Source organism: Myotis daubentonii, chromosome 5 (assembly GCF_963259705.1).
Source record: "Myotis daubentonii chromosome 5, mMyoDau2.1, whole genome shotgun sequence".
Lineage (NCBI taxonomy): Eukaryota > Metazoa > Chordata > Mammalia > Chiroptera > Vespertilionidae > Myotis > Myotis daubentonii.
Window position 1 is genome coordinate 76,742,741 of NC_081844.1, and position 11,933 is coordinate 76,754,673.

The 11,933-nt window shown below is 37.6% G+C and overlaps 1 protein-coding gene across 4 annotated transcripts in view; it reads right to left on the reverse strand.

The window, feature by feature from the left end:
- The window catches only part of KIF3A (kinesin family member 3A), a 46,185-nt gene extending 34,252 nt beyond the window's left edge, over nt 1-11,933 (reverse strand). For 2 of the 4 annotated variants that reach the window (XM_059698356.1, XM_059698354.1), the window contains exons 1-5: nt 11,631-11,933; nt 8,572-8,845; nt 994-1,138; nt 765-849; nt 42-147 (exon numbers count right to left, since the gene is read on the reverse strand). In XM_059698356.1, coding sequence (XP_059554339.1) covers nt 42-147; nt 765-849; nt 994-1,138; nt 8,572-8,845; nt 11,631-11,918 — 898 coding nt within the window. In that variant the 5' untranslated portion in view covers nt 11,919-11,933. The remainder of the gene's footprint in view (nt 1-41; nt 148-764; nt 850-993; nt 1,139-8,571; nt 8,846-11,630) is intronic. The other 2 variants (XM_059698355.1, XM_059698357.1) reach the window with 1 other exon arrangement.

Sequence of the window (11,933 nt, forward strand, 5' to 3'; positions counted from 1 at the left end):
CAACACATAAATGTTTAATCAAAACTATGAATTACACTTACGATTTTTGTGGCCCAGTGTCATAATTCTATCCATATCATCAGCATTATTTACCACATAAGCTGATAAATCTTTGATGTAAACTCCCACATCAGGTCTTTCTTTAACCTAAGAAAAATAATCATAAGACTTAACACATATTCCATAATTCTTTCACATCTATTCATTGAACATCTATGTGTTATTTATTGAACATTGAACATCCACTACATATAATGTGTAAATAAATGTGTTTCTTAACACAATTATTTATTAAACATCTGTGAGACACTGCTTGATATTGAGTATACAGTGATAAACAAGGTAGACAGTCTCTACACTTGTGGAAGTGAAAATCTATAAGGAGAACATACAAATAATTACACACAAAAATTATTTTATTTCCATTGTGATAATGCCATGAATTAAAAAATATAAGACAATATAAGAATACATTAGAGAGACTTATGCTGGTGAAGCAGGGACAGAATAAGTTTCCCTAAGATGATGTAAGCTAAGACTTAAAGAAACAGGAAGTAGCCAATCTGGGTTGGGGTAGGAGGAAAAGAATAAATGTAAGGATTCTGAAATAAGAATAAAGTAGGCTGGAAAGAGTAGGAAGCAGGACAGGGGTGGGAGTAGGATAGGGTGGCGAGAGTGTAGGATATCTGGCTATAGAGGTAGGCATAGATAGGGTGAAGCTATTATTGGTCTTTGGAAAGTACTCCAATTTCAATTATCCTTACCTCTAACCTCTGTGTTTGATCCTTGCCCAAGAGGTCACGAACCTCTTCATTATATATTTCCAAATAAGACACTCGAACCAAAAACCTATAAATAAAACATCACTTTAAAAACATAAAACAGTGAAATATTTATAAGAACAGTTTTAAAGTGTGTTTATGAAATTTGTACCTATATGCCTTTCTTAAGTTTGTACTTCTTAATATTGGAAAAATAAAAGAATTATTTTACCTTGTATCACCCTCTGCTTTTGCAATATGACCAAATATATGAGCAAATGAATTTGGAATGATCCCTCTCAGTTCAGGAACAGCTCGAACACCTTCCATAGTAAAAGTTTTGCCTGTTCCAGTTTGTCCATATGCAAAAATAGTCCCTGAAAATAAAGAGAATCAATGTCTTTTTAGAGTATAAGTCTATAGAACAATAGCTCTTGAAATTAATTCCTTTGACACTGTGATGCAATTTCTTCCCTGAATTCTAGTACAAGTTTCACTTTTATTGACAATAATTACAATATGTATGTACTCTATGCCTCATGAGCAAAGCACTATTAAAGTACTACAGTCAGTGAGATATTTCTAATTATTAATAAAAAGAACTCCAAACCATAAATGTAAAATCTTACATTTAAAAACATTTCTTGTAATGTGTACAGTAATTATGTACACGTAATATGGACATTAAGTTGGAAAAGATAGTGTAATTACAGCAAAAGAATACAGGTTCTAGATCAGAAAGACCTCAGTGTGAATCACATATCTGCCACTTTTTATCCACTTGACCTTAAGCAAGTTTCTATCCAGACATAGTCTCCTCAAAGGTAAAATGGGAATAAAAATTTAGCTACTCTACATTAATAGTAAGGACCAAAAGAAACACTTCAAGTGACCAACATGACGTCTGGTAGGGTACAAGTAAATGGTAGTTATTTTCTTCATAATCCTAAAGTAACTGCATCCCAGAACAAAGCTCATAAATATTCATAGAAATGAAAAAATATCTAAGACCCAAGGTAAAATTCACAATCTAGCATCAAACAAAAAAACTGCCAAGCTTGCAAAAAAGCAAAAATATATGACTCATAATTAAGAAATCAATCAACAATCAAAACCAACTCAGAACTGACACTAATGTTAGAATTAGCAGACAAGGACATTAAAACTGTTATAAAAATTGTATTCTGTATGTTAAAAAGTTCAGTGGAAACTTTGTAAGAACTTGGATGGAAGACATAACAAGATCAAAATCAAACCTCGAGAGATGAAATCTACAATGTGTGAGATGAAAAATACAATGACAGGGTTAATGGTAGAGCAGACATTGCAAAAGAAAACATACAAAAAACCCATCATAAAGAAAGAGAAAAATTTTTGAAAAAAACCAGTAAGTTGTGGGACAATTTCAAGTAGTCTAATATATACATCAGTGTAGTCCCCCAAATAGTAGAGAGAGGGGAGAGAAAAAATGCTTTAAGAAATAATGTCTTAAATTTCTCCAAATTTGATGAAAACTACAATCCCACAAGTCCAGGGAACTTAATGAACTGTAAGCACAGAAGCATGAAGAAAAACATACCAAAAAAAAAGGAAAAACATATCAAGACACATCATAATCAATTGCTCTAAGAAGAAAATGTCAAAACAACCAGAGAAAAGAAAGACATTATATATAGAAGAACCAAGATAAGAATGAAAGCAGATTTCTGGTCATAAAAAAAAATACGAATGAGAAGACTACAGTAATATCGTTAAAGTATTAAAAGAAACTAAGAATCTATACTATACTCTGAAAATACTTTCAAAAACAAAAACAAAATGAATACTTTTTTAGACTATAAATGCAGAAGAATTCATCACAGTAGACCTCCCCTCTAAGAAATGCTAAAGGAAGTTCTAGAATGCAGAAGGAAAGTGAAACTAGATGGAAATGTGAATCTACATAAAGCAATAAAGAGTACCAGAAATGGTAACTACATGGCTTAAATAAATATGTAAGATTTTTCTCTCATTAGTTAAATCTCTTTAAAAGGTAACTGATGCCGAGACCAGTTTGGCTCAGTGGATAGAGCGTCGGCTTGCGGACTGAAAGGTCCCGGGTTCGATTCCAGTCAAGGGCATGTACCTGGGTTGTGGGCACATCCCCGGTGGGAGATGTGCAGGAGGCAGCTGATCGATGTTTCTAACTCTCTATTCCTCTCCCTTCCTCTCTGTAAAAAATCAATAAAATATATATTTAAAAAAAAAAGGTAACTGATGATTTAAACAAATGTAATAACAATGTGGTTTGGAGTTTATAACATGTAGAAGTAAAATATATGACAACAATAGCACAAAGCCTAGGAGGACAGAAACGGGAGTATAGTGTAAAATGTTTATATTATACATACACTTGCATATCACTTGAAGATAAACTGTGATATATTAAATATTTATACTATGAACGTTAAAGCAAACACTAAAATACAACAAAGATGTATTGATGGAATAATAAACATAATTCATTAATCCAAAAGAAGGCATAAAAAGAGAAAAAGGTGAACAAAGAACAAAGGGGACAAAAATAAATAGCAAGATGATAGATTTACACCTACCCATATAATCATATTAAATGTATCTATTAAAGAAAATGAACCTGTAGTTAAAAGCCTTCTCACCAAAATAAAACCCCACAAGACAAACAAACAAAAACTCCAGGCCCAGCCAACTTAACTGGTGAATTCTTAGGGAAGATATAATACTAACTCTAGACCAGTGGTTCTCAACTTAGGCTGTACATTAGAATCACCTGGGAATTTTTTTAAAATCCTGATTTGTGGGCCTTATCCTCCAGAAATTCTGTTTCTTTATTATGGGGTGGGGCCACAACATTAGTAACAAAGAAACAGAATTTCCGGAGGATGAGGCCCCAAAATCAGGATTTTAAAAAGATTCCCAGGTGATTCTAATGTGCAGCCAAGGTTGAGAACCACTGCTTTAGACCAACTTTTTTTCAGATAATTAAAAAGGAGGGAATATTTCCCAACTCATTCTATGAAATTAGAACTATCCTGATAACAAAACCCTATAAAGACATTACAGGAAAACTATACACTTATGTTCCTCATGAACAGAGATGCAAAAAATGTAAACAAAATTTTAGGGAATCAAATCTAACAATATATAAAAGGATAATACGCTATGACCAGGTGGCATGGCTGGTTTCATATTTTAAAATCAATCAATTCAATTGACCATATTAACAGACTTTTTTTAAAGATCATTTAAATAAGTGCAGAAAAAATTGCACTTGACAAAATATACCAGTGATGGCAAACCTATGACACGCATGTCAGAGATGAACACGCGAACTCATTTTTTTGGTTGATTTTTCTTTGTTAAATGGCATTTAAATATATAAAATAAATATAAAAAATACAAGTCCTTGTTTTACTATGGTTGCAAATACCAAAAAATTTCTATATGTGGCACGGCACCAGAGTTAAATTAGGGTTTTTCAAAATGTTGACACACCAAACTCAAAAGGTTCGCCATCACTGAAATATACATTCCTGAAAAAACTCTCAGCAAACTAAGAACAGAGGGAAACATCCTCAATCTGATAAAGGATGTCTATGAAAAATCTACAAATAGAAATAAGCCAGTCAGAGAAAGATAAATATCACATGATCTCACTCATATGTGGAATATAATGATCAACATAATTTGATGAACAAGAATAGATCCAGCCCTAACCGGTTTGGCTCAGTGGATAGAACGTCAGCCTGCGGACTGAAAGGTCCCAGGTTCGATTCCAGTCAAGGGCATGTACCTTGATTGTAGACACATCCCCAGTAGGAGGTGTGCAGGAGGCAACTGATCAATGTTTCTCTCTCATTGATGTTTCTAACTCTCTAACCATCTCTCTTCCTCTCTGTAAAAAATCAATAAAATATATATATATAAAAAAAAGAATAGATCCAGAGACAAATGGGGGGGGGGGTGTTAGAGAACAATCAAAGGACTTGTATGCATGCATATTAGCATAACCAATAAACACAGACACTGGGACAGTGGGGGCTTGCCCTGGGTGGGAGTGGCGAGGGGGAGCGTCAACTATGTAAAACTTTAGACTAGTGGTTCTCAACCTTCTGGCCCTTTAAATACAGTTCCTCATGTTGTGACCCAACCATAAAATTATTTTTGTTGCTACTTCATAACTGTAATGTTGCTACTGTTATGAATCGTAATGTAAATATCTGATATGCAGGATGGTCTCAGGCGACCCCTGTGAAAGGGTCGTTCGACCGCCAAAGGGGTCGCGACCCACAGGTTGAGAACCACTGCTTTAGACGATAAAACAAAAAAGAAAGAAAAACATCTACAAATCACATCATATTTACTAGTAAAACAATGAATGCTTTCTCTCTAAGATCAGGAACAAGACAAAATGTCCACTATCACCACTACTACATTGTACTGTAGGTTCTAACCAGTGCAATTCAGGTAACAGAAAGAAATTATGAAACTATAGTGCAATTCAAGTAATAAAAGAATAGGGAAGAGCCGTGACTGGTTTGGCTCAGTAGATAGAGCATCGGCCTGCGGACTGAAGGATCCCGGGTTCGATTCCAGTCAAGGGCATGTACTTTGGTTGTGGACACATCCCCAGTGGGAGGTGTGCAGGAGGCAGCTGATCGATGTTTCTCTCTCATCGATATTTCTAACTCTCTATTCCTCTCCCTTCCTCTCTGTAAAAAATCAATAAAATATATTTTTAAAAAAAAGAATAGGAAAGAAAGAAATTGGTTGAACTATCTTTATTTGCAAACAACATGCTCTTGTGTCTGTAGAATATCCTAAGGAATTTACATAAATATAATAATAATAATAATAGTAATGATAGTCTACTAGAAATAATAAGTTTAGCAAGGTTGCAGTATACAACAGTTTTTTAAAAATAAATTGCAAAATACAATGAGATACCACTTCATAATATTAGCATGGCTACAATAAAAAAGACAAATAAATTTTGTCAAAGATGTGGAGAAATTAGGAACCTCATACATTGTTGGTGGGTATATAAATGGTGCAGCCACTATGGAAAAGTCTGGCAGTTAACTTTTTGACCCAGCAATTCCACTCCAGGTAACATATACATAAAAGAACTGAAAACATGTTCACACAAGAACTTGTACAAGAATGTTCATAGTAATATTCTTCATAATAGCCAAAAAATGAAAATAATTGTTCATCAACTGATAAATGAATATATAAAATATACTATATCCGTACAATGGAATATTATTTTGCCATAAAAAGAATTAAGTACTGATACATACAATAAGGATGAACACTGAAAACATGCTAAGGAGTCAGACACAAAAGACGATGTATAAAAAATAAAAAATAAATAAATAAATAAAAGACGATGTAGTGTGTGATTCTATTTATATGAAATGCCCAGAACAGGCAAACTCATACACACAGAAAGTAATAAGTTGTTGCAGAGTAGGAGAGAGCAGAATTAGATGTAACTACTAATACGGATAAAAGTTTCTTTTTTGGGGGGTAATGAAAATGTTCTGGAAACTGATAATGGTAACAGTTGCAAAACACTATGAAGGTGCTGAAAACCTGACTTGTACACTGTAAAGTGGTTAAAGTAGTAAATTTTATGTTATTTGAATTGTTATCTCAATAAAAAAAACACCCTACTAAAATAATCAAGTGCATTTCTATACATTCACAATGCATAATTCCAAAAATGAAATTATAAGAACAGTTCTATTCACAAAAGTATCAAAAAAATAATTAAAAACAAATTTATTAAAACTATGAAAATACTGATATAAGAAATTAAATAAGACATAATAAATGGACAAATATATCATGTTCCTGGACCAGAAGACTACAACATTGTCAGAATAACAATTCAACAAAATCCCAGGTTACTTTGGTAGAATTTGACAAGGTGATCTTAAAATTTATATGAAAATGCAAAGGACACCAGAAAAAACACACAATAATTTTGAAAAAGAATAAAGTTAGAGATCATATATTACCTAATTTCAAAACATTATAAAGCTGCAGTAATCAAGAGGATATACGTGGAATAGAATAGACAATCCAACATAAGCCCACACATTTGTGGTCCCTTCATTTTACCAAAAGAACCAAGTTAGTTCCAAAGGAAAGGATGGCCTTTTCAACAAATGGTGCTGGAACAACTGGATATCCACAGGCAAGAAGGAAAAAAATAGGGAAAGAACTAGACTCTTACTTCACATCACATACAAAAACTCAAAATGGATGACAGACCTAAATGTAAGACCTAAAATGTTTACAACTTGTAGATAAAAACATAGGAGAATCTCACTCACAGGGAAGGAAGAGCCAGGGTCCTTTCTCCGGCCTACAATACCCACATGAGCTGCTCTGCCCATTTACCGCTCTGACCTTGTCTAACACACTTGGGTTTGTTCACTTGATGCCAACTCCTCTGGCCTCTTCTCATTCCTGGAACACACCAAGCACATTTCTGCTTATGGGGCTTTGTGCTTGTTTGTTCCTCTGCTTAGAATGTACTTCTCTCAGCTATCCACGTGGGTAGATTCCTACTTTCTTCGGCTCTGCTTTTATGGCACTTGGTTGAGCGTTGACCTATGAACCAGGAGGTCACAGTTCGATCCCCAGTCAGGGCACATGCCCAGGTTGTGGGCTCGATCCCCAGTGTGGGGCGTGCAGAAGGCAGCCCATCAATGATTCTCTCTCACCACTGATGTTTCTATCTCTCTCTCCCTCTCCCTTCTTCTCTGAAATCAATAAAAATATTTTTAAAAAAAAGAAATGAAGGATACACTAACTGATCTGAAGAACAAACAAACAAGCAGAACTGAAACAGACTCACTGATACTCACAGAGAACTAAACAGACTCACAGAGAACATTTTGACAGTTGCCAGATGGGCAGGGGGTTAAGGGGATAGGTGAAAAAAGGGATTAAGAAGTACAAATTGGTTGTTACAGAATAGTCACGGGTATGTGTAAAATACAGCATAGGGAATATAGTCAATAATATTCTAATAACTACGTATGGTGTCACTGGGCACTAAATTTATGAGGGTGATCACAGTAAGTTATGTAATGTCTAATCATTGGGGCGCACACCTGAAGCTAACATAATAATGTATGTCAACTGCAATTGAAAAATAAAAAAATTTTAATGGGAAAAAATTGGCCAAACAAGTTGTTACTACTCTCCCAATTAATTATAATACAGACTTCATAAAAATAAAATAAATATACATTAACCATACGACCCAGCAATTCCACTCCTAGGTATCTACCCAAGAAAAACCTTAAAATGTATCTGTACAAAGCCTTTAAAGGAATGCTCATAGCAGCATTTTATATAATAGCCAAAAAATTGGAATCCAGATATCCATCAAAGATCATAAAAGGTGATATATTCAGCAATAAAAGAAGAGCCAAACTACTGATAGATGCTACAACATGAATGACCCTCAAAAAAAGTATGCCAAATAAAAGAAAATAGATAAGAAAGATGACAGTGTAGGGTTTGATTTATATGACATTCTGAGTAAAGGTGAAACCATAAATAGAAAGCAAGTCAATTGCTACCTGGGGGTGGGACCGTAAATGGATATAAAGGAAGTTTTGGGGGTGATAAATTGAATTGTGTGCTAATTTCACAACTGTATGTGTTCACTACAACTCATCAAACTATAATTGCAATAAGTGAATTTATGGGTTACTAATAATACCAAAATAAAGTTGTTTTTAAAGAAAGAACTATACAATGTACTCACCATTGTAGCCTTCAAGAACAGAATCAATAATAGGCCTTGCAGTTAAGTTATAAACATCAAGTTGTTTACTCTCTGGTCCAAAAACTGTATCAAAAGTAAATGTCTTTGGAGGTTCATTGGAAGAATCGGTCTTATGTACAGTGATAGTTCCCCTCATCTCATCCACACTGACAGCCTGTCTGTAGCACATGGACTTCTCTCTCTCATTGAGGGGTCGGCACCTCACAACCACCTTCACATTATCACAGCTTTCTGGCTTCTCTGACTTATTGATCTGGTGGAGAAAATATTTACATGAAAAGAACATTTACATTTACCTTCAACAGATTAAGTTTAAAATTTGAAAAAGGTGACTATGCCATCTCAGTGCCTTGCACATGTAAGTGCTCCATAAACATCTGTTAAACGCAATTCAACATCTTACAGCTAATAGAAAAAGTGTACTTAAAAATGTGAAAAAGAAAAGTTTCTTTTACAATACAAATGAGGGGAGGGAAAATATAATTTACATTTATAGTAAATGCTACTCAAGCAGAAATGAATCAGTATATTATTGTCATTCTGCACAAAAGTCCCGGAATTCCTGAGTTTCCTACCTGTAAGAAACACATGTGAACAAAATTAACAACTTTAATCATCAAGAATATACTAGGTAGCAGGTCCTCTGTTCTCCTGAGACTTTTATTTTTTTATAATGAATTAGTAAAATGTTTTTTATCATATAATACATCCATATATAGTCTATTTTCTTTATAGAAGACAACAATAAATGAAAGACAAAAGGGGGAAAATGGCAGCAGAGAAAAATGTTTTAGTATGGCTACTATTTGATACTCTTCGATGCACTAGAGAAACAATCTACTTAAAACTCTTCAATGGTTTCCCACAAATCTTAGGATAAAAATAAAAATCCTTGCCGAAACCGGTTTGGCTCAGTGGATAGAGCGTCGGCCTTCGGACTGAAAAGTCCCAGGTTCGATTCCGGTCAAGGGCATGTATCTGGGTTGCGGGCACATCCCCAGTAGGAGATGTGCAGGAGGCAGCTGATCGATGTTTCTAACTCTCCATCTCTCTCCCTCTCTATAAAAAATCAATAAAATCTATTAAAAAAAAATCCTTAAGGTAAGTTCTGGCTTTGGCCCATGTCTACCTCTCCTATCTTCTTTCACAAGTTACCGTGCTTGGCTTTCTTAGCCACAGCGGCTTTCTTGTAGGCCTTTTATTGTCACCATGGTCCCTCTCACCACAGACCTTTTTACGTGTAGTTCCTTCTGCCTAGAACATCCCTCACTCCCCTCTTCATTTATACTGCAGGTCTCAGCTCAAAAGTCACTTCACCTGGGCAGACTTCTGAGTAGGTCAAATCCTTGTACAGGCATACCTCAGCGATACTGCAGGTTCAATACCAAACCACAATAATAAATGGAGTAATGTAATAAAGAGAGTAATGCAATAGGAGTCATCATCTTTTTGCTGGTGGAAGGTCTTGCCTTCAATTTGTAAAAGCACTAAACATCTGTGAAACGCAATAAAGAGCAATAACACAAGACATGCCTGTGTAGGCCCTGAGAGCACGTCTCACTTTTACATCTGGTTACAATTACACTTTTGATTACTCACTATTTAATTAGTGTCTGTTTTTCTCTGCCTACACCAGAGGTTGCAAACAGGTCGTCAAGGGGCTGAATTCAACCCACAGATGTCTTTTGTTTGGCTCATAGTATATTTAAAAATCTCTCGGCCCGGCCAGTGTGGCTCAGTGGTTGAGAGTCAACCTATGAACCAGGAGGTCACGGTTCAATGTCCATGCCAGGTCCACTGAGGAGTGTGCAGGAGGCAGCCGATCAATGATTCTCTCTCATCATTGATATTTCTATCTCTCCCTCTCCTTTCCTTTCTGAAACTAATAAAAATATTAATTTTTATTTCGTTGCTAAAAGTTAAAAATTGAAAAATTTCACAAAATAACAATTACAGATTCTCTTGGGGGAAAAAAATAGATGATCTGACATCTGTAAGCCAGCATTCCTACATAGCAACACTTAATCAATCAGAACCTACTTCTATTGTATGCCACCAACTGACTTCATTAATGTTAAGTGGCTTGTCTCTATAAACATGTATGGTTTTGACCTCCGTCCAAGAAGACAAGCTTCTCTCTTTCCAAGGTCAAGAACCAGGCTGGTTTTGCTCAATACTGTATCTCTGGTGCCTACCATGTGGTTGGTGCCAATATTTATTCAATGAATTAATAAACAATTTGAAAGCAACAAGGAACAAATATTGAGTATTTAATGCTAAGTGGCAAGCACTGTCCTTTATTTCTCCTGAGCAGTATCTTATTTCATCCTGATAACAACCCCATGAGGAAAAGGAAAATTATGTGGGAACTAAGGGCTCAGAAAGATTAAATTGTCCAAGGCCTCGTAACAATCAAATAACCGGCCATGGCTCAGGTGTTCTCCTGATCCTATACAGGACTACGGTCACCCCTTTCCTAAGTGCACAGACAAGGGTACCACCCCCCACCCCCTCACACACAAAGACACCTAGGGGTTACATTCTTGCACTGTAAGCCAAGGCGCCCCAAGAGAAATGACAGCTCGAGTCAGGGGCCTGGAGTAGGGGCAGGCAGCCCTCGCTCTGCTGCCTTCCGGAGCCTGGCTCCGCGGTGGAGATCCTATGGTGTGCGGAGCATCCAAAACCGACTCTCTGTGGCCGCTCCCAGATGCCCAACCCAGCGGGCAGAGCTGAAAGCCAGAGCGCATCCTCTGGCACAGCGCCTCCATTCCAGCAGCGCAGGCCCCGCGGGATGCAGCAGCGACAAAGGTAGCAGAGCTGGCCCCGGTCCCTCCCAAGGGCAGGAGGAGGCCCGCGCAGCCCAGGCCCACCCACCAGGCACCCCAACCGCCCGGCACCCGGGACCCGGGGCTGGGCCGGGCCTGCCCCGCCCCACCCCGGCCGCCCGCCAGCCTGCTCCGCGCCTCCATGGCAACGGCCGCACCCCCGGGCCAGGCCGCGGAGCTGAAGAACCACAGCGGCTGAGCCATTCTCCTCACCGGCATTGTGGCTCTCTCCCGTGCCCGGTGGACGTCCGCGCCCAGGGTGCAGTCCAACGACGCGGGGTTCGCGGGACCGGCTGGCCGAAGATGACTGAAAAACTGCCTTGGCGCTCCCGAGACTGCGGCTCCGGGGCGAGAGTGCGCTGTGCGCAGGCGCACCCCGGGCTCGCCCCGCCCGATTCCCGGGCCTCGGGCTTCCTCCGACGCTTGAATTACGCCTGCGCAGAGGCTTTCCAGTCCGTCTCCTAGGACGCCAGACAGACTGCGCCTGCGCAATGCGGCCATTCCGCCGCGCTACAA